Source organism: Sciurus carolinensis, chromosome 5 (assembly GCF_902686445.1).
Source record: "Sciurus carolinensis chromosome 5, mSciCar1.2, whole genome shotgun sequence".
Taxonomy (NCBI): domain Eukaryota; kingdom Metazoa; phylum Chordata; class Mammalia; order Rodentia; family Sciuridae; genus Sciurus; species Sciurus carolinensis.
In genome coordinates this window covers 161,232,460-161,255,873 of record NC_062217.1, presented here as the reverse complement: position 1 = coordinate 161,255,873, position 23,414 = coordinate 161,232,460, and the positions used below count along the sequence as shown (strand labels likewise).

The 23,414-nt window shown below is 47.8% G+C and overlaps 1 protein-coding gene across 6 annotated transcripts in view; it reads left to right on the top strand.

Annotated features, from left to right (window-relative positions):
• Afap1l2 (actin filament associated protein 1 like 2) overlaps positions 1-23,414 on the top strand; it is a 93,120-nt gene that overhangs the window by 249 nt on the left and 69,457 nt on the right. For 4 of the 6 annotated variants that reach the window (XM_047553290.1, XM_047553291.1, XM_047553293.1 and 1 more), the window contains exon 2: positions 5,848-5,901. The exons of 1 other annotated variant lie outside the window; for it this stretch is intronic. In XM_047553290.1, coding sequence (XP_047409246.1) covers positions 5,848-5,901 — 54 coding nt within the window. Of the gene's footprint in view, positions 1-25; positions 360-5,847; positions 5,902-23,414 lie in introns of those variants that run through there. One more of the 6 variants, XM_047553295.1, reaches the window with a different exon arrangement.

Genomic DNA, 23,414 nt, shown 5'->3' with positions numbered 1-23,414 from the left:
CGCGGGGTCCCAGCGCGGCGAGCACCCATCCCTTCTGCCTAGTGCTGCGAGGGGAAGGAGGGCTAGGGCTCATCCCGCCGGGATTCAGGGGAGCAAAGTCGACCGCCCCCGCCCAGGGGACCTGGGCCGAAGAGGGGGCGACAGAGGTAGGCTCGTGGCAAGCCGCGGCCCGGGCCCTTTGGCCATCGCGGGAGCTGAAGGCGGCAGTCGGCATTGGGGTGGTGGCTCGGCTTCCCACCTGTAGGAGAGAGGGTGCGCCCCGCGTTCCCCACTCCACCCCCAGTCGGCCGCCGGAATAAAGATGCCTAGAGTCGTGGGCAAGTAAGGTCGCAACCGTGCTGCGGTGCCGGGGCGAAGGGGTGAGTTGTTTGTTGGGTTTTCTCGCACGGGCACCGCTGGGATAGGGGGTTTCCTGCAGATCCCAGGAAAGAGCCGACTCGGGAAGAGGGTGCGGGAGGCGCCTGGGGTGGTGGGGTGGGCGCGCTGCTCAAGTCCTGGCAGGTCTAGCCTCCCGTGCTTACGCCCCGCAGCTTGGGTAATCGTTTCTCCCTGAGCCCTTCTCAGATCCGCCACCCCAAGCTGAGCGGGGCGTGGAGGTTGGGGGCCCGCACGAGGTGCCCAGCAGGTGGAGCGCCTGGAGGCGTCCCGGCTAGGGCTTCGCCCAGTTGCACAGCTGAGCGAACTTTGGGTTTGGCCCTGGCTGGGAGGATCTTGGCCAAACCCTGGTTGGCCGGTCGGCCCCGGTGTGCCAGGCGCCCATCTAGTACACGGGGCTTGGACGGTAGAAGCCTTGGTTTGCTGGTCTTTTGAAAAAGGAGCTCTTAAGCGGGACGCTTGCCCCGCCGCCCCTCCCTTTGGAAAAGCCTTTGCTCTCGTGCTGCGCTGGTCCTCCAAACCTGCCAGAGGAAATACTGCTTCTATATTTGTTTTCCCTTGGGAGTGAGTAATAAAGGAGAATGCTCGGCTTCCCAAGGAATCTTACCCTCAGTAGTTTCTTATTTTTGAAACTGACATAAAGGGACCGTTTGGGACCGGCGTTAGTTCCCTAAACCAGTATTGTCTAAAAGTGTTGATTTGCTTTTTCTCACTTGAGTCATTTGGTTACTGGGGAAGGTGAAAGAACCAACTCCTAGACAGCGCTTCACCTGTACCAAGAGGGTCTTTGGCTCAGCACGGAAGCTGGTGGGGGAAGGGGTAACTGGGTTGAATTAGTTGACAATTTCTTCCTGTGATCGCCTCCCTGGGGCCTCTCTCACATTTCTAACAGGGGAGGGGGATGCTCATCTCAAGTTCTGCTGGGATCATGGTCCGTTTTGTGGTGAAATAAGTCCTTAGCAGTCTCAAACACAGAAGAAGTTCACTGACCCTTTGTATTCCTTACTCCCTTTTGGGGGAATCCAGGCTTTTGACCGCCTCCTGACCGGAAGGTGGCTTCTAGAGTCCCTTGGGTTTCCCGAATTGTGAAGCTGAAGGGGTATCTGCCCTAAGATCCAGGGTCCAGGTGGCAAGCTCTGGTCTCATCAGTAAATCAATCCAAGGACCAAGGATAACAGGTGCATTCTTGCCAAATGCCCACTTCTCACCACTGATCATCAGCAGCGTTTGATGTTAATGGCTTCTGACTTGGCTTTTGACCTGATACAGTCCTCTTAGTTTATCTTTCTCTCCAGGGAGCTGAAAATCCTCCCATCCTAGAAGAGGATCAGTTAGGCACTTCTGGCCAACTGAAGAAACTTAGTTTCCAGTTCAGAGTGTTTATGCTTCTGGCAATACATGTATCTGCCTTACCATTTTGCAGTGAATCAGACACAGTGATTAATGGATAATCTTGAGAATTCTTGAGATTACAGAGTAATCTAACTCATCGGTTGAACTCATCTTCCAATGTTGGACTCAAGAGAAAAACCTTTATTTTGGTTCTCAGGGTTGTCATGCTACTCATATTTTTGTTTTACCTTTCACCAAGGAGTTTTGCCCGCAGAATTTTTGTTTTCTTGAGAGGCAGATGGTCTGTGTTTGAACACTCATTGAATGGAAACACTGGTCTCTGCAAAATGAAGAAGGCTGGGCTCCAGATCTGACTGGCCAGTGCCACTTGACTAGAATCAATATTCTCTTGCTGGTCAGAGATTGAGAAATTAAAAAAAAAAAGTCCAAATTGAATATTTGTGGACTAATTAAGTATAGTGGTTAAGTGCATTTCCAAAAATGGAAAAGTAAGGTTTATTTGGACTCTCAGAACCTCTGTAAAATTTATAAAGAAAAATTCTTAAATGTAATACTGTTAAATTTGTTCTTCATTGTTAATTTTTTCCTTAAATACCGCCTATGTTTCTGCATTCTTATTTTTGTTCTCTCCCTCTCCCACAGAGGTAGAATGTCTCATCACTGTCTTCACATTCTCAAAATGTTTTCTCTAATTTATAAATCTTCTACAGCTACTGCTTATAGGAGAAATTGTTTTTCCACGTTCCAGTCTGCATGTTACCCATTATACACCTTCTAAAAATAGCTATCACTTTGAGGCTCTGATTTTCCATTGTAAAGAGAGCCCCAGAACTAAGGAATGATGGAATCATTCTATGTCTAATACAGAAAAAACTTCCAGGCCTCTCTTCCATTCTTTTCCAAGCCCATCTGCTAGATAGCCATGACTTTAAGCAAAAACGGGTGTGGGTGTATAGGGGGTTCTCTTCTCTGAAGGATGGAACTTTCATGAGAGATATCATAAAAAATCATGGCAAAATTACTATGTCTCCTCCTATGTGAATCTCTTTGGTGTTGTATAAGCAGTAAGACCCACACAAGTGTCCAGGATGTAGTGCCAAACCCTACAGTGTGCCTTGAAAAGGTTCCCATCTATGGGTGTTTCCATATTTATGACTCTCCTAAGAGCATCCTGTATCACTGTGCACAAGCCCATTGGCTGAACTCACCCCATGCAGTCAAGGATTCTGGTTCCTATTGCTCTCCCAGCTGGTGAGTGGATTCAGGGCCAAATGTGACTGACCTACTATCTGTGGATTGCACTTGGAACATCATGCTGAAGCTTCCTGAAGTTGCATCACATTTGGATCCAAAGAGGCCTGGTTGAAATATTCAGACTTTGGATCAGAGTATTTGATTGAAATTGTAATCCTTTTCCTGTGTTCTCTGGTTTCTGAGTCTAATCCCCTGCTTCACCACTTAGCTCTAGGGCACTGGAGATGGAAAGGAATGGCAAAGAGTCCAGCCAGGCGAGTACTTGAAAACTTGTCTGGGAATCCTGAAATCTGTGATCAGAGAGGCTGAAAAGGAAAAATGGATGAAGAGAGATGAACAGATTGATAACTTTTAATCCACCATCAGGAATTATTTTCCATGCCTAGGAACTCAGGGCTTTTTCCTCTGGAAGTTCCTCCTAAGGCAATGGAATCATCTAGGGAACTTTAAAAAATATTAATGTGGTGGGGGTAATATGAAAGTACAGGTTCCACCTGACATTCTGGTTAAGTTGTCCAGGACTGTGGCTTGGGCACTGTAGTTTTAAAAGGTCTTCAAGGTGATTCTAATATGCAGTCAAAGTTGAGAGTCATGCTTCCTTTAAAAAAGTGAAATGTCAAAATAGAAAAAAGTACCATAGTCCCTTGGAATCAGGCATTGGTTCCAGGAACCCCCATGGATATCAAAATCCAAGGAGGGTTGAGTTCCTTATATGAAGTGGTCTTGTATATGCATATAACCTGTACATATCATCCCACATACTTTAAAGCATCTCTGGATTGTTTATCATATTAGATACAATGTATATAGTTGTTATACTGTATTATTTAGGAAATAATAACAAGAAAATAGTCTGAACATGTTTAATACAATACCTAACTACACATGAGCAATAGCATAACTTTTTTTTTTTTTTCTCAAAAACTTGGGCTGGGGTTGTGGCTCAGTGGTAGAGCACTCACTTGCCTAGCATGTGTGAGGCCTGAATTCGATTCTCAGCACTGCATATAAATAAATAAAAACTAAAGGTCCATCAACAACTAAAAAAATTTTTTTTAAAAATTTGTGATCTGCTGTTGGTTGAATCCGAGAATGCAGAACCCTGGACTGTGAGGGTTGACTGTAATCATATGTACACTTTCCTCACCTGGAAGACAGAAGAGCCGGTGTGTGTGTGTGGGGGGGATTCCTCCTCCTTACTTACATGTTCTATGACGGAATCTTGTGACACCTGCAGAAGTCTAGTGTAAGTCACCTTCAGCTATGATAGGCTTGAAGAGGCCATGAGAATGCTGTTTAAAACAGGCTCCAACGTGGTGGTACCCTAACCTCACAGTTTGCTCACAGTACTTGACCCTGAACTCTCCTGACTTTGAAGCTCTTTGTGTGGGAGCCCTTGATGCTGTGGCAATGAAATGGTCAGAAACAGAAAGATCGAGAGGTCACCGTTGGTGCTGAAAGGCCCCTGGAGTGGGGGAATTCTGCTCTGGGCCCTTCCCCTCTTCTGAAAGGGTGGGAGCTCTGGGAACTGGCCTGAATCCAGCACAGTTAAAGGGCCATGAGGGGCCATGGCACTTCAAAGCTGAGGAAGCTGTGCCAGTTCTCTTCCAAATCCCTTTAATGACAGGAAATGTTTCTCTAAAGACTTCTGTCTTTCAGGAGAGGAAGACTTGCCCCAAGTCTGGGGGAGAGGATGGTGGCTTGTTCTAACCAGACCCTCGGCAGAGACAGGAGGGAGCACAGTCAGTGACCAGGCGTGTGGGTAGCAGCTCAGGTACCCCAAGACCCATATGCTCCATTTCCTAGGGCGAGTCACTGAGCTCTCCAGGCCTCAGTTTCCCCATCTAGAAAACAGCCTTCAGTGTTCCCCCATGTGACTTTATGACCACTCTTCCATGCTAGTTGCTTTGTGGTCACTGAGGAATCTTCAGAGGGAGGACATGTCTTGGGGAGAGGAGCCAAGTGAGGGAGGGACTGGAGATGGGTCACCCAGCAAGGGTCAGCTTAGGATTGTGATTCTTATAAATAAAACCAATTTCCTGTGGAGAGCTGGAGAGTTACAGACTTAGTGGGAAAGGGAATGCCCTAGACTATGTGAGGAATTCGTTTCTTGAGGACTCGTGTGTGACTCTGTCTCCAGAGATTGTTAAGTCCGGAGCCATGGTCTGAAACAGATTTATTTACTCCCATTAGAGAGACAGGTCAACTGAGCCTACAGAGATTAAGCAACAGTTCAGAGAGTCAGAATCAGGATACACTATCCCTGAGAATTGAATTTCTAAAGGGAGATTTTCCATTCAAGAATTTATTTAGAAAGAAGTGTTGGAAACATTGTCCTATCGGGGACAGAGATTCATTATCAGTATCCCCTCAGCCAGGAAGGGACTAGCTGATGATTTAAACTCTCCTTAGCTTCAGGACCTGCCATGTGTCTTCCACAAATCCTCCCCTAGTTTCACCTGTGTCCCTCACTACTTTTGGTACAGCCTCATAACGCCCCACACACTGTGGTTATTGGACAGATAACTTGTTCAATTAGTCACATGGTCTTGTGATTATGTGAATATATGTTTACCCTGCTAGACTGAGCGCCTTCAAGAAAGGGACTTTGTCTTTCTCCTCCAAAGTGACTCTCCCCAGCCTCTGGCACATTGCCAGGCATAGGTAGGGTCTGGGACATGATTGGTGAGGGAATAAATTCCAGGCGCAGGGCTGGTGTGTACCATTGCTCTGACCCTCAAGAGCACACTGGATCACAAAGGGAAATGAAGAAAAATCTCAAAGTCAAATTTTGGAAGTGGAGAGGAGAGCCCACGGTGGCTGCCTGTGGCTGCCCAACCTGAGCCTTCTTTCTGTCTGTTCCAGCACAGGGCTGCTGCTGTCTGGTGGTGCAGAGAAGGATCCTGCAGGTCTCTGCTTGTGAGTATGAGCCTGACTGTGCCCTCTGCAGCAGCTCACGTGACTGCCGCCAGGCTCCCAAGGGCACAGACCTGGCTCCCTGGCTTGGCCCATGCTCTGGGGATAGCAGAGAGCCAGGAGTCAGCCTGGGCACTCAGGGACTCAGGCTTCTAATCTGGCTTTTGCCACTAACTTGCTGTGTGACCTTGGGCAAGTCAATTACTCTTTCTAGGTCTTGTTTCCTCTTTTGTACAAGTGAGGATAATAGCTACTAATCTGCTTCCCAGGCTGCTTGGAGAAATAACTTGGAAAAGCTCTTGGTAAATACATTGAGAAGGGGAATGTTAAATTAATTCAGGGGAGCAGATACCCCCAAACCTCTGTGATATGGTTCTGCCCAATGGGTGGGAGTCCTCACAGCTACTTTGGGTACCAGCTACATCCATTTTGTGCTTTACACCTTTGGGAGCTCAGAGTTGGGGTAACTCAGCCAGTTCCCAAGCATCCAGAGACAGCACGTGCGGCCCTTCTGTGAAGGCTGGGAGGAGACCTGTGAGGAATTGCTGATTTTCAGCCTTGTGTGGGATTCCACGTCCTTGTCCTGCCTGACTTTTCCCTGATGTCTCAGTAAGTCTATGTAGGCGAGACCCTTCAGTTCTAACAATAAGCTTTGAGCTCCTTACTAACTTTCTGTCACTTGGTTCTCACTTTCCCCCTAGTTAATCTCAAAGCTAACCAAAACCTCCACTGAATGGGGGAGCGGGGAATGGAGAATGCAGAGAAACACGGGAAGAGCCAGCATCCACCTGGATGCATTATGGCCCCCTGGCACCAGCGCAGAATTGGGCAGGGCATGGTGATATCAGAGCTCTTGATGGGAGTTAAGTGTCAGAGACAGAGAGGGGCACCTAGGTCCACAGAGCCCTGCTTGCTGTTTTCTAAATAGACCCCCTCGTTCTCTCGCATGGGCTGCCAGGGCAGCTGTTGCCTGGTGGCGGGTGGTAGGCAGGTATGGAAGCTCAGCCCCGCAGATTGAAAATTAGCCTTCTGATCCTGATTCAACCAAGAAAGGGGAGTCAGCTGTCAGCTGGAGAGGGCACCCTGCTGTGCACCAGAAGGCATCACAGTGGGCACCTGTGCAAGCCTGCTCTGGAGATAGCGTTCCCAAGCTCCATGACCAACTGTCCTGGTTTTCCTGGGCAAACTGAGATGTGGGCCACCCTATTCCCAAACCCTGGCTTTATTAAGTGCCTCTAAATCAAGGATTTGTTTTCTTCCTAGCAAAGGCCGGCTAGAGCCATTCAGTCTCTTAATTAGAAAGTGAAAGTCCCAGGCTTAAAAAAAGAAAATCATAACTAACTGCAGTGATACACAACAGCTAAGCAGAAGAGGCCAGACTCACAAGTCTACACACTGTGATTCTATTTATACAACTTTCTGGAAAAGGCCAAACTACCTATAGGGAAAGAAAACAGACCCAAACTGTAGTTGCTGGGGCTGGGCTGGGGGAAGGGGCATGAGAGACAGTTTGGAAGGACAGAAATGTTCAATATCTTTATTGATTGGTGTTGGTTACACAGCTACGTGTATTTGTCAAAACTCAGAGCCGTGTAGTTAACAAGGCAGTTTTTTTCTATGTATGAATTATACCTCAGTAAAGCTGCCTTTTAAAGACACCTGATCACATTGTGATGCTGTGGTACAAAATGAAGAAGGCTCCATGAAGGGTCAGTTCGATCATTACAGATTGTAAATACCAGCCATCATGGGGAGGTTGTGCTGGAGATAGAGCAGAAGAGGGTGAACGTGGTACAAAACAAGAAGACCAAGGACTCTTGCTTGATAGTATCCTAAATGCCAGAGATTTTCCCAGTAGGCATAGTCAGAGATGGTGGAAGCTTTGTCTTCGTTTAGAAAGAAAAATTCTAAAGAACAGGCAGAAGATGAGCCCAGGATGGCCCTGGAATTCTGGAACATCAGCTCTGGGTTCCAACCGTGGGAGCGCTGCTGCTGTCCACACATGGATCCAATGTATTGACTTTGGCAGTCTTTCTATAAGTCTTTTTTTTTTGCCAGTAAAGTTACTGAATTGGAATGGAGCATCCATGTCTGCACCATAATGATTTCCTGGTTGTCTTTTTTTTTTTTTTGGCAGTCCTGCTTGTCTATGCTATCCGGGATCAATTTCATTTCTCAGAGAGAAGAACCCATGATGTATTAAAATAATACACCTAGTCCCATGTGATGTGAGGCATCAGTACCTTGTTTCCAAGCAAGGAGAAGCCTATGATGCAAGGGCAGACTCATCAGCCCTCACTGCCAGAGGCCAGAGAATGAGCTATGGAATCTTCTGAGAATAAAGGGTGATCACTTTGGTAGTCTTCATGGGATCTTAAAGTCTTGGTGGCTTCCCTTTAAAAAAAAAAAAAATCCAAGTCCACATCGGGCTGCTCTTGGGGTGAATTTTCTTGTGTACCCTGGGGAGCCTGGGTCCTATCTTTGCATCTTCATTAAGTACACTGTGTTGGATGATTGTGAACCATCCATCCATGCAGACTATGTTGGGCCCAGGACATGTTCAGTTGTGAATTACACAGTAGGATTTCAGACATGCAGCTCTTTTTAATCACAAACATGTCCAAACGACAAGTCGCCTACCAAAGCAGTTCTGTTCCACCTGTTCTGGGGTGTTCAATTAGAATAATAGCTGACACCATTCTTAGTTCTAATTGTCTTGCTGTTGTTGGGGGCAGGGTGGAGGTTGGAGAAGCAGAGAGTAATTTTTGTGCATATTTGTAGTGAAACTTCCTTGAGACAGGGTCAGGTCTGGCTGGTCCACCTAAGAAGAACCAAGTTGGGATGGCCCCAGAGCCCACTTCTGGTTTGAGTACAAGAACGGGAGGGCTGCCATATGCAAAGGAACAGATGGATGAGGGAACTGGACACTTCCTTACCTGGACTGCAAACCATGACCATCTCCCAGGGCTCTCCAAGCACACTGACATCCTTTTGGATTTTGATGACTGTCTTAGACTTCCTGTTAGACCAACAAGTGGGAATCTTGCCATTTCCTTCCATCCTCCTTCCATCCTCTGCCCTCTCCCCCAACTCCAGTTTTTACACAACAGAATTTATTCATGTTCGCTGTATTCAAGTCCCCATCTGGGGGCAGAAAAAAAAGATTGTGTTGAATGAGCTTATTGTTCGGAGATTTCACTGACTTCTTTTATTTAATACCCACAGTCCTAGAACATATTGAGCTGATTTACTGAATTTCAAAGTCCTTTTGGGAGGGACTCTGCTAGGGTGCTTCCCGGGCTGAGATCTGTCGTGTGGCAAATTTGCTTGGGGCATCTCGACTTCATCTTGATGCTCTTGGGTCTCCCTGAGGGCGAATATTCTCTCACAGTTCCAGGCTCCTTGTGAGCTAGAGCTGGTCACCAGCCTGCTGACCTTTGCATGTCAGGACTTCTGTGGTATCCCCTACTAGCACATTCTTTGAAGAAATAAAGACGTGTCACCTCTAGGTGCTACAGTGTACAGAAACCCCCTGTGGCTTCTGCTTGATTATTTCTTGCACAAGTGGGAGAAAATGAAGGATGACACAGTGGCAGATGTAGGGCAGAAACACTGAGTGCCATCAGCCTCATCTCTGCTTCCCTAGCAGCTCATGCAGTGCGGCTGGTTCTTGAAGATCACGGCAGAGTTGCCATTCCTCACTTCCTGTCCCCCGGCAGGACAGGGGGACAGTTCTGAAGTTCTTGTGGCTTCCCACCTTGGCTTTTGCAAGTGCCGGTCCATTGGTCTGAAATGCCCTCCCCTCAGGACCACCTGGCAAGTCAACTGTCCAACTCACCTGGCCTCGACACCTTGGTCATAGCATGTTTTAGAGGTGGGGTCCCTACCGTGGGCGTTAATGGACTCATGGCTGAGGATGGTAGGGTGGGAGACCATCAGGTGTGGTTGTCTCAATGGCTGTAGCACAGTGACACTATGACAGTTCCTGGTGTCTGGAGCCCTTGGGCTCTCCTGAGAGAGCCACCACAGGTGCCTGAGCTGGTGAAGCTTGTCTCACTGGAGTCTTTGGAAACCCGTCTGGTTCCAGTCAGTAACATCCCAGACGCTCTGAATGCTGGCCCGGAGCAGAGCTGGTAGGGTTGACCACAAACCTCAGGCCCAGGCCCGGGCTGCCCTCAGGGCGCACAGGCTCAGCCCTGCACTCTGCCCTCCCTTCCTCCTTTCCCTCTCTTGACTGCCTGTCACTTCTCCTCTCTCTTGTCTTCTGCCAGTCTCATTCAGCAGTGGGTCTTGAGTTCAGGAAAGGATTCTCTCTGAGAACCTGAGGCCAGAAAGACCCAGAGAAGAGACAGGGCCTCACCACATCCTCCTGTTCCCACCTCTCTGGTGCTTGGGCTCTCATTTCGAGTAGCCATGGTTAAAATTCCGGGCTTCCCCAGGAGAGGCTGGTGACTGCAGAGGCAGGGAAGGGGCTTGTCCTGTCTGTCTCCCTTGGAAGAGGAGGCCTGTGTGAAAATTTGTTCCTAGTGGCCCCTGCTGCAACTTTGTCAGACCCAGAAGGTGGTTCTGCATGTGGCCTTCTGCAGGGAATGCTCATTCCCAGCCCTGAGGGACCAAGCTGACCCTGAGACCTTGCCAGCCACCTGGCCTAGAGCTGGTCAGCATCAGAGTGACTAGGAACGCGAGCTCGAATGCTCTTCCCAGGGGTCCTTAAGTAGTGCCAGGGCCTGCTGGGGGCGGGACCCACAGCCCCAGCCTCTGCATGGCTCCTCCCACTGCCATTCCATGTTCCCTGGAAACGCGTGTCAGGAGGGGCGGCACCACACACGGGGAGCCTGAGAACGTTGCACTGTTTGGACAAGAGTCCCAAATGCAAAGGCGCAGCACTGCCTAAAATAATTCTTTCCCATTGACCTCCTGGCTTCCAGTGGGCAGGCGCCCATCTCTGTCATCTGATGTTGGTTTGGTGTGTGTGACTGTAAACACTTCGGCCTGGGAGCCGCTCTCCGAGAGTTATGGGATCCAGGTGTCGCCCCGGCCCTCCATGCACTGGTTCCCTGGAGAGTGGAACGGCCTTCTTGTTCTCAGAGGGAAAGTCTGGGCTGTGGGTTTTGGAATTAAATCCTGCAGAAGCGTGACTCACCCCCAGCCCCGCCTGTGGGCCTCTGCTGATGATCGAAAAAGGCTGCGGGACTCCAGCTTATTAGCAAGCCTCTGAGCTGGTGGGGCCTTGTTCTGTGACCCCAGGTAAGGGCACAGATCCCCAAGTGCTCTCAAGTAAGCAGGAGGTAAGACGCTGTTTGTGCAGGGTGAGAGCGAGCCAGCAGCGCGCATTCTCTGTGGGAGGCCCTGGAGCTCACTAAGCAGGGCAGGAGAAAGGGCGCCCTTGGTGGACTGTGGCCATATGCAAGTGGGAGCCCCTTGTCCTAAGCAGAATAGAGGTGGCCGTGGGTACTTAATGACTCCCTGTCCCTCACTATAAAGTTAGGAGTTATCTCAGAGCAAAAGTGGTAGAGGAATTGTGTTGGAAAGTGCTTTCCGTAGGTTGGGGGAATGTAGAGTCTCTGTCTTGGGGGCCTGGCTCCCTCCTGCTCTCCTGTACCCCCACTAAGCATTTGCAGATATCAGGTATGGTTGGTGCACACGTGTGTGCATGCGTGTGTGTTGAAGAAGTGGTGTCAGATGAGAGCCCCATTTTTTTTTTAACCTATTTATCTAATGTCCTTAAAGGACAGACTGTTGTTCTACCAAAAGATTTTCTTGCTGAGGGAAAGTTGAGGCAACTTGGAGGAAAGAAGGTCACGGTGCTCAGAGTCTTGGCTCTTGGAATGGAATGATTTGGGGTTCCTCGGGAAGCCACCTCCATGCATGACTGCAGTGTCTGTGCAAATAGATTTTTTTCTCTGGTAGGAAAAAAATAAAGGCAGTCACAGAGCTTAAAGCAAAATATTTACAAATTACTTTTTTTTTTTCCCCTCTAAGTACCATTATTGAGTGTGAAAATGGTTTAGATTCAGGAGGAAACAGCTGGTTGGCAGTGATCCTGTGGGGTCTTGGGTAAAATTCCGCTGTGTCACTAATGACTTAATTCAGCATATTTCCGGTACCAGTACACTTGGCAGTTGGGGAATCTTATGGCTGAGAACTGAGGCCAAGAATGGAAACTCTTCATTTCTTTCAGAATGATCCAGACCTGTCCAGGGAATGTCTCCTGTCCACCTTGATAGTTGAACTTTGATGCACATAAACCCTTTCCTGTCTAGGATTTTCTGTCTGTGGGTCCAGAGGCAATAACGCATTGCTTCCATAGCTAAGATGGGTCTAGATTTCTTAAGATCCCTGAACCAGGCCTTCTTCCTTGGATATAGATGGTGTCCAGGGTAATTCACCAGTGATCATGGGGAGAACAAGAAGATGTATTGTCCCTCGCTGCACTGGAGAAAGTCTGATACTTGGCTTCGATACCTGGCTCATTCCTACTTGCCCCGCCTGTCACTGCACACTGAGCCCCAACCTTGCTCAACTCCTGGTAGTTGGCCCTCTTGGCTTTTCCATGTGCTGCTCTATTGGTCTGAAACGCCCTCCCTCGGGACTGCCTGACAAGCTTATTTATCAAGGCTCACTCAGCCCTGGCATGTTGACCTTGAACAGTCACCCCAACTCCAGAACTTAACCTCGCCTGCTCCTCACACAGCCCTCATGGCCATGGTCACTGTGTCAATGCTGTAGTTATACTGTATTTCCAGTAGGCTGTGTGCTCTGTGGGGTCAAAGATATTCTCTGTGGCCAAGAACCTAACCCCAGGTGTGATATATGAGGGCTCCAGAAACAGGAATTGAATTATCAAGAAATGGTCATGGCCCTCAGGTTTTCTGAGAGTGGGATTTCGTCAAAGTTAAGGACTCTGTTCACAGGTGGACACCCTGAGCCATAACAGGCAGCTGGCACAAGGGCAGGGGCATTACAATGTCTAAAACCTTTAAAGTTTAGGATACACAAGGGACTCCTGCACATCAGCCAATAAAAGACAAGACCTCACTAGAAAAGGGCGGATATGAATAGGTGAGGAAGACAGGAAAGCTACCAATCATCTGAAGAAACGCTTGAGTCCCTGTGGTAACCGGAGGTACCCCACAGAAACAAGCACCCGCTAGGCTGGCAGAACCGTGAAGGCCACAGATGCCCAATGATATGATATTCTCAGGGATGTTGGGATGGACAGCCCTCGTGCCCTGCTGAGGGAGCATAGGCTAATGCCATGTCTGGAGAGCAGCCAGGTTTCTTGGGTCATGCTGAACCTTCCTTCACTTACCATATGACCCAGCAGTTCCCAAGGAAATATCTGTGCAGGTCCCTGGGGCTGGGCTTGAGGAAGATCTCTGTGCATTATTTGTTGTGATGGAGAGAGGGAGGCAGTCTGGGTGCTAGGTGCTGTCCAAGTCTCTGTGTCACTGGGCGAGGGGATGGGGAACTGGTGGCTGAATATCATAGAGAATTCTGCAGCAGAGGAAGCAAGGGGTCAGATACCTGTCCAGCAGCTTAGACACTAGTGCTGACCGAGGAGCCAGAGGCAGAATAGGACATTAGACAATAGATTTACAGCCATTAAAAATTCATAAAGCAGAAACCGTATAACAGAAAACTGCCTATTTGAAAAGCCACTGGGAAGAGGGGAAGAATGGGTCTAGGGAAGAATGGTCCAGAAGCCTACAAGTAGTTCTGGCTTGAAGCCGCATTTGGCATGGGAGGGCAACACCAGAAGCTGAAGTAGTGTGTTGTGGGAACAGAGGGGAGGAGACTGCACCCTCCCCAAGGAGGAGCCAGCCCCTTCCCGTGGATGGGTAGACCGTCCAAGGCCCTTTTCCCAGGAGGCTGCCAGAGCACACTGCCCTTAAGATTGACTTCAGAATTCACACTTGGCCATCAGAGCTTCAGTGGAGGACAGTAGTCTGCCCTTATCACAGAGGGGACAGGATGCTCCTGCCCAACCTCCATCAAGCCTAAGGTGGGTGTTCTGGCTTTTAATAGTTGTGCATTTTTCATCTGCCCTCAATCACTCTGAGTGCCTGTTCTCTTAGTCATCTGTGGGTCTGCACTGCCAAGTACAGGTCATGGTCAAGAGCCAGCATCCAAGTGCTTATCAGATGAGTAGGAAGGAATAGAATTGGATTTTTCCAGCACCTGATTGATTAGATGCAGGATCACTAGACTCTGTAATTTAGGGGTCCACTTTGTCCCTTCCACCTGGGGATTGAAATATTCACCCAATTTCTCTTCTGCCCCTCACCCCCAGTTTTGTACTGAGAATTGAACCCAGTACCACTGAGCTATATCTCTGATCCTTTTTTTTTTTTTTTTTTTTTTGAGACAGTGTCTCACTAAGTTGCTGAGGCTGGCCTACATTTGTGATCCTCCTGCCTCAGCCTCCCAAGTCACTGGGATTACAGGTGTGTGCCACTACTTCCAGCCAAAATATTCACTCAGAATCCATCCAAATGTTCCTTATCTATCCCAGGTCTGGGTTGACCCCTGATCTTTTTTTATTCCATCACCTCTATTTCTACTTGAATTGATAATTGTTTTGTCTTTTTTGTTTTTAAAGTCTTTTTTTGAGATTCAAAGTTGTGTGTGGCAAAGAGCCATTCGGACCACTTGCTTTGCCCAATGATGTTCTCTACCTGGGCCCAGGAGGCAGGACCTGGAGCTGCTGGGGTCTCGGAGCATGGATAGGAGAAGAGCTAATCCTTTGGGTGTGGACCCTGTGGGTGGGCAGTAAATCCAATGATGGTTAAAGTCAAGAACTAAAAAAAGAGTTTTCAGGAAATGGAGACAACCCTAAGGTTGCCTCTGGGGGCTTCACTATCTTGCCATCATTGTTCTTGGGTGGATGTCGTCTGTCCTCCTCTTTCTTCTGCTGTTCTGCCTTCGACCTGCCCATTTGCTGGCAGTGTCACTCTTCTGTCCCATGCTCTGGACCTGCCCGATTCCCAGGTCCTCTGGAGTGTTGACTGCTCAAGTGATGGGACAGTGAAGACCATCGTAACTGTTTTCTTAGGTTCCTTTCTGGTTCAGAGGATTTGGTATGTTGTAATGAACTTGCTGATGTCCTTGAAGAACCCCTACCGTGTACGAATTTCCAAGTTTTCACACAACAGGCCTTTTTGGAGCCTTCTCTGTGCCAAGCTTTGTTTAGGTGCTGCGGTGAGCCTGGCCCAGTGTTGGCGGGGCCCCTGTCCTGGTGGAGCTTATGTCCTAGTGGAGGAAAACAGATCAGAAACAAGTCAACACGGTTCTAAAGAAGGATAATTGCAGATTGTAGTAACTAACATTAAGAAAGAACATAGGATGTTGTGAGAGCAATTTGGTGGTGACTGGGCGTGAGGGAGCGTCCAGCACCAGCAGGGCGGCCATGGAGAGTCTCTGAGAAGAGGAGACATTGGAGTTGAGACCTAAATGGGGATGAAGAGCCTGCTACCTGGACAACCAAGGTTGTGAGTTCCAGGCAGAGGCAACAGTAAAGTTCTGAGGCCACCTCATGCCAAAGTGGTGTGTGTGTGTGTGTGAGGATGGGGGCGGGTGGAGGTGCAGGGGAGTTCCTCAGTGAGCTGGGCCATGCCAGGAGCCTGCGTCTTACTTTGAGAGCCCTGTGCACAGTGATTCCACCTGCGGACTCAAAAATTTGGATTCAAAACATTTTTTTATTCTGCAGGAAAAATCCAGGCACTTCCTGAAAGAGTATCTTCATTCATACTTTACAAAGTGGTGAAGGCGCTCCAAACCTATTACAGTTCACATTTTACCAAAGGGGACCAAGGGAGCTAAGGGACATGGAGGAAGCCCTCTGGCCTCCAGAGCATTGGTGGAAAGAGTAGGACAATTGCCTGAGATCCTTGAATGATGGTCCCTGTAGGAAAGCAGCTATTTGACTTCAGAACCATCTATGGTTTCCCAGTTGCCTCTAAGAAGCATTGAGCCGGGTATGGTGGCACACACCCATAATTCCAGCAATTTGGGAGTCTGAAGCAGGAGGATCACATGCTCAAGGCTAGGCTCAGCAAGTGAGGCCCTTAGCAACTTAGCAAGGTCTTGTCTCAAAATAAAAAAGAAAAAGGTTTGGGAATGTAGCTCAGAGGTAAAGTACCCCTGGGTTCAATTCCCAGTACAAAATAAAAACATAACAAACCTGAATGCTTCGTTCTCTGCTGCACAGATTGTCTGAGGTCTGTGTTTAGTTGTAGGAAATACAAAATACAATGATGTTCAAAGTTGCAGGGTTTGGTTTCATGCAGACCTGGTTCATATCAACCTCAGACACTTGCAGCCTTAGGCAATTACTGTTTCTGAGACTCAATTTCTTCATCAGACAGGGTCTGATATCATCTTCCTTGAGGATTGGTAAGGATTGAATGAGATTTTGTGCTTAAAGAGTTTGGTGGTGATACTTGTAGCACAAGGTCAGAGCCTCAGAATACTGGTTTTTGGTGAGATAAGACATTGGGCTGAATTTGCCATGGATCTGCCCTGACCATTTCTGATGTCAGCAACCTTTGCTGTCCATAATACTGCACTGGGCTGTGGCGTGGGAGGAGGAGGCGGCTGATTCATTCATTAAGGAGGGCCGTTTCCTGCTTCCGAACCCATCAGATGAACATAAGTGTACCTCATTAGTCTTTTATTGCCTGAGCCTCAGTTTTCCCCATCTGTAGTAATTAGTGCTCTTCTTTCTTCACAGGCTTTTTGGGAAGATCAGTGAAAAACTATGCACAGAAGTGTTTTGAAAATGAAAAGCACGAGGCTAATATAGAGGGGACTGTTTCCATGTCATGCTGGGAATTGCAATTCCAGGCTTAGGGGAGTCTTTAGTGACACCACAGCAAAGCTAAACCTCTCCTGACTCATGCTCCGCCCTGGAGTAGTTATGGCTACTGGTCATGGAGACCCAGGAGTGGGCGCAGTCTCATTTGAAATTAGTTGACTAGATGAACAGTTAGATAAAGGATAATGATGGAAAGGAATTAGAAGACTCAGTAAGAGATTCAGTTAGGACAGCGAAGTGCGTTTCTGTCTCAGCAACACCCTTCCATGCCCACACGCCTGTCTGCAGTGCAAGTGTCCTCATTTTGGAAGGCACAGAGATAGAAAGCCCTGTGCCACTGCAGGGCAGGTGTCCACGTGACCTCAGCCCTTGTTGCAGCTCCCGAAGGACCTCTCCCTGGGGACACACTGTTGCTGGGTGTACTTTGTTCGATGACTCTCTGGATGGTGCTTCCTTGGCTTGGCCGTGGGATCCCACCGGGCCCGAGGAACATCTCTTCTGGAAGCTACTACGGGCAGTTACAGCACTGGCGGCTGCCTGGGCAGGGTGGGGCTGATTCACATTCACGATGGCACTTCATCTCCCTGCTTGCCCCTTCTAGCACTATCTCTGCCAGGGGGAGAGTCCCCCTCTTGTCTGCTCTGACTCTTTATCTTCCTATTATTCTGCAACTACTGCTGCCTTCTTGATATTAAATGGAGATCAAGGTCAAGAGTGACTATTCAAAATAATAACCAATACCAATACCTTTTGCTTTTTATTTCAAAATATGTTCCATCGCTTTCCTTCACAATATCCCAGGCTGGTATGTCAGAAGTCCCATGATGGCCATTTTCTCTGTGGGGTGACTAAGGGCTAGTGGGTTTAACTTAACTATCAATTAGCTACTGACTAGGAAGCTATTGCTGCTGGAAGGTGCATCTCAGCCTCGTTGCCCTCATCTAACACTGACCCTGTTCTGGATCATCATCCACATCCTCCCCTGGAGTTTTCTGCTCTTGTTCTCCTTTCCTCCCTGGAGACTCCTGAGAGGTGGGGGTAAGAACCTGAACTCCCTCCCCTCCCCCAGGTACGTGTACCTCCCAGGGTTGGCTGAATACTCACAGGGCTCCAGATAGGGACAACTCTCAGAGGTTTTCATACACATTCTTGGCATTGCTAGCTAGGGAAGAAGTCCCCTGGAATGCAGGGGCTTGCTCGCCTGAGCTAGGCTGAGCTAAGAATGTTAATAAAAGGCTTCCCAAAGCTTTTCTATCAAACACTTTCATCTTATTCCAAACAGGCAGAATCAGTGCTGGGTGTGGGGGTGGGGGCCAGGGATCCAACAGTAAATATTGTTATCCTTAGTCTGGGGATGGAGGAAATTGAGGCCAGACATAGAGGCCAGAGGCAACCCAAGAAAAAACTCACAGCCAGCCCGGCAGGATCCTAACCCAGCTCCATCTGCCCCTAAAGCACATTCAGCTGACTGGTCTAGTCTGATCAAACTGCACTTGATCTGCAACCCGGCTTCAAACCTGGGCTGCTGTTGTTAAGTGGGGCGTCAAGTCCACCAGCCGCAGTCCAGCCACCTTGTTGGATCTTTGGGATGGGAAGTGGATTCCCAGCTGAGACTGGGACTTGGAGGAAGTCTGAGAACAGAACCCCGCCTGACGAAATAGCCTTCCCTAACAGGAGGCTTCTCTGTGTGCCTGGCTTCCAGGTGTCCCGTCTCTCTGTCCTGTTGGCAGCTGCTGCAGCCAGGCCTTTGCTCGTGCTGTTCTTATGACAGGGAGCATGCTCTCATCCCCCTGTCACCCACTGCGCCCTCCTCCCAGAAGCCTCCCTCTGTCACATCTGGCCCCAGCTGCTCATTCTCCACATAGAACCCGATCAGCACTTCACTCTGCTGGCATAAGTGGGTCCATTCCCAGTGACCCTGCCTCATCCCCATGGCTAGTTTTTTAACCCCTAAAATGTGCTGTGAAGTGTGTAGCACAGTGATGGGCTCTCACTGCTTCTGCCGATTCCCAAGAGCTTCTGTTAAGGTCCCATCTTCCCCTTTCAAACAGGCGTGGGGCTTTTGGAGGTTCCTGGTAAGTGAGGGGGCCCAGCCCTGCTGTGGGCACACGGGGGGACACAAGAAGCCTGGTCACTGGGGTGTGACTCTGAGTTAGACGATGACCTGGGGCCCCTCTAGTAGACCTGGAGGTGGGTGTGTAATGGGGGCTGACGGGTTCCTGTGGCACCTCCTGTGCTCTGGGACTAGGCGATGAACGTGGACTCTGGTTTGGCAGGGGAATGTGAGCATTTTTTGTGTTTCCTACAATTAAGAAGAAAAGATAAGTGAGGATGTTCTCACATGAAAAATAAATCTCACCAGAGGCAACGTTCGGCCACACGCCATTGGAGCCTAACAGCTGTCTCTCATTTGTTGGCAAATGTTCCCAGTGATGAATGTCCCCCGTCCACGCTCACAGCCGGCCCTAAATGGAGGCTTTGGACAAGTGTGGGGGAACAATGGCCCTTCTCAGAGTGCCCTCAGCAGACACTCCCAATGAAGTTGGTTCATCTCTCAGAGTGGGGGCAGGACCAGAGACAAGACGCCATTGATTCCACAGGGAAGGCCTGAGCAGCCATGGAAAGAGCTTGCCTGGAGACAGAGCCCAGCCAGGGATGGAATTCGTGGCTGCTGAGAAAGGCCCTGAGGATCAGAGTGAAGGGTTCCACCTCTCAGATGCTGTCTTCTAGAAGCCGACTTGCAGGATGGTGACATTTGCAAAGCCCTCTGCAGTCATCACTGGAGCATGGAGGGTCCCGTCTAGGGCAGCACATGTTGCCACATCCTCTGTGATTGACTAAGTGAGGACACCAGCTCAGAAAGATGGAAAGCGAGGGCCAGCACCCCACCTTAGGCCCTTGCTCCGAGCCAGAATTGGTCTGCTTCCTTCTTCCTGTAACCAGGTTGGAGGAGGAGGGGCTGAGGAGGGAGAGATGAGCTGGGGATTCACGGGGAACCAGGGCTCTGACCTAGAACTTGACTGGAGCTGGGAGTGGTACCTGGGCCCCTGCAGCCTCCAGTTCAGGTGTCCACAACCTCCCCCTCCACGAAGTTCTGCTTCCTTTGCCTTCTACACCCCAACCCCAGGAAAAGGCAAAAGGTGCAGTTTCCAAGAACATTCAGTTTTTCTTCTTTTCTTTCTGTTATTTTTTTTTTCTTGAGATAGAGTTATCTTTTTTTTTTTTTTTTTTTTTTTTTTGACACTGGGGATTGAACTCGGGGACACTTGACCACTGAGCCTCACCTCCAGGCTTATTTTATATTTTATTGAGAGACAGGGTCTCACTGAGTTGCTTAGCACCTTGCTTTTGTGGAGGCTAGCTTTGAACTCACAATCTTCCTGCCTCAGTCTCCCGAGCTGCTGGGATTACAGGCATGTAATTTAAAATAGTGTGAACAACAGTTTCACATTCAAAAGGCTACTTCATCCTGTAAGGAGTTCAGCATAGTAATTTCACATCTGAATCTTTATGCCAATGTACTTTTACATCTATATTTTTTAATTTGTTTACATCTGTATCTCAAAGCAAAAGTCATACTGCTTACTACAGCTTATGCTTGTGCAGTAAAAATTTGTAACCTGGAATGTGAAAACCCATAGGATTCTACCAACAGTGATATCGTCTCTGATACAAAGTTTTAAAAAAGCAAAAGCGTACAGCAGAAAGCAAACTCCACCCCTGTTCAGTCACCTTTCCCTGCCCCAGTCCAGTGCATATCCTTCAAACACCTGCGCACCTGAGCAGCCACAGTGTGTATATTTTCCTCTTTGCCCCACACGGAGCACACAGCCGTCCCCCTTTGTCAGACTGAGGATGGGCCTAGGAGCTCAATCCTGACGAGCTGCCTTAAGGGTTCCTTGTTTGGCTGCTCAGCATTTCCTCTGTGTGGTGATCACACCTTGTATATACTCATTGGGCATTTCCGTTTTTCCTTCAGTGTCCCTGTAACAAACAATGTCACCATGAGTACCCTCTCTCCCATAGGTCACTTCAGACGCAAGGAGGATATCTGTACCATCATATCCCGGGATAGAATGGATGGGTCGAATGGTGTGTCGTTATGATTTGTATGGAGATTGCCAAGTGGCACTCTTGGGAGGCCCTGTTTCTTTTTTCTTTCTTTCCTTTGTTTCTTTTTTGAGATGGGGTCTCACTGTGTTGCTCAGGCTGGGCTTGAACTCCAGAGTTCAGCCCATCCTCCTGAGTGGCTGGTACTGCAGGTGGTGACACCATGCCTGGACTAGTTGGGTCCCTTTTTACTGTCATAAAGCAAAGTACCTCATGAGCAAAGAGGGCCTGTTGCCACTCACCTAATTTCAGTATTCTCAAATTTTGTCATGCTCGTTCCTCAGAATGGGCAAAGATATCTCTTCACGGTGCCCCTTCTAGATTTAACTTGTGGGTCTTTATTGGAAGTGACATTGAACATACTTTCCTATATTAGGAACTGTCATATGCATGTAGGTGTGTGTGTGTGTGTGTGTGTGTGTGTGTGTGTGTGCGTGTGTTTTGTTTGTATGAATTACTCATTTTTCTGTTGAATTGTTGATTTTTTAAAATTAAATTTGTAGGAGTTTGCTGTGTGTCAAGAAAATTAACCTTTGGATATGAGCTGCAAATATTTCCCCCACTTACTTTCTTTTATCTTGCTTTTATGTTTACTTTTACAAAGTAGGATTTTTTTTCCCTGAAATGCTTTTTGATCAAATTTATCCAAATTTATCTCCTTTCATGATTCTAGTTTTCCCCTAAAACTATACTTTAAAAATCTCCAGTTTTCTTTTTTCAGCTTTATTGAAATATCCTTCAGTACTGTACAACATTTCAGGTGTACAGTTCACTGATACTCACAACCAGGTCCACAGCCAATTTTGGAACATTTTTATTCCCTCAAAGAGAAACCCCTTCCCTTTTAGTAATCACACACTCACTCACCTCTCCCCAGCCTGGGCAACCGCTCATCTGCTTTGCGTCTCTGTAGATGGAAAATTCATATAAATGGAATTATATCATATGTGGACTCCTCTTTTCACTTGGCCTAATGTTGTCAAGGTTCATTCCAAGTTGAAGAGTATGTCAGTCCTTCACTCATTTTTATGGCTAAATATTATTGTGCCGGGTACATATACATGAATGTTACCCATCTGGTTACTCCACTCATCTGTAGGTGGAGATTAGGGTTGTTTCTAACTTTTGACTATTTTTGAATATTGCTGCTATGACCATTTGTACACAAGTTGTGTTTGTGGACACATGTTCTCATTTCTCTGGGGCACCTCCCTAGCTCTCTCTAGATATCTAAGTGTAGAATTGTCAGGTCTAGGTTTTTAACTCTAGGTTTCATCATTTGAGTAACGATGGCCACATCATTTTACATTCCCACCAGCTATATCTTGTCTGTACTTTTGTGATTATATTTTTTATGTTTTAAATATTTGAACCATTTGAAATTCTTCATAAGATATGACATAGGGTCCAAATTAACATTTTTCAGTTGGTTACCCACATTGTGCCAACCATGTTTTGGGCTTATTTCTTTCCCAGTGTCTTTCTCATAAACTAAGTCACTGTGTATGTTATAGCTATACTCTTGTGTCTTTTTCATTGATCTGTTTGTCCATCATGTGCCATCAATGTACTGCTCTAATTATTAGAGTATAACTTTGTGACAAGTTCCCTCTTTTTAAAAGACCCACTCATCGTAAGCATTCATTAGACCTTTACACATAGGGCAGAGCTACAGATTGTGCAAACCAATCCAACACTATTCCTGCTGCCTAGAAGCTTGTGGTAAGTTCTGCTTCCATGTCCTCTAATAAATGCAGTACACAGATTACCTTATTTAATACTTGCAAGTCTGTGAGGGTAGGTAAAGTTTTTATTCCCAGTATAGACATGAAGAAACCAGGGTTTGAGACAGATCTAGAGACAGAAACCCACATGATTATATTTCAAAAAGCACAGGGCCAGGTGTCCTTGGGTGCCTTGTCAGTGGCCAGAGGTCCAGGGCAGAGTGGTGGGAAGTTCTGCTTAGCAGTTTCTCTACAGCAGATATCTGCTCCTGGGTGGCAGAATAGCTGGGATGGGTGAGTCTTGTGGGAAGAGCCCCCACACCTTGGCATGGAAACCTTTGGATATAAATGTATTTATCACTCTATGTTGCCACCAAGGACCTATACCGTGGGCAAGCTGGGTGGCCTGTAGGCTCCGTTCTCTTCACAGATTGTGTGATTCAAGATCCCTGGAAGGGATGGAGTTTGGTTTTCCCATTCCCCCCCTTTGCAAAGGGATAGGAAAAGCACTTGCCATGTAAAACACACAAAGTCCATAAAGTCCCAGTCAATGAAATCATCTCTTCCCGGGCATCTCTTCCCAGTCTTTGACCTTGACTTGTTTCCACTCCCCAGGGAATTGTAAGGCAAGGGAACTGGTTTGCTCTAGGAAGAGATCTCCTGAATTTTCAAATCTCAGACTTCATCAAACACTTGGAGTTTGGGGTTATGGGATTAAGAACATCACATGACTCCCTGGAAGCCTTTGCTTCTAGGAATGTGGAGTAAACCCAGGCAGCACAAGAAACCTCCAAAGGATTTTTCCTGGAAATGGCTTTTAAAAATGCAATTCAGTTGCCTCAATATTTCAGAGCTTCTTCTAAAGG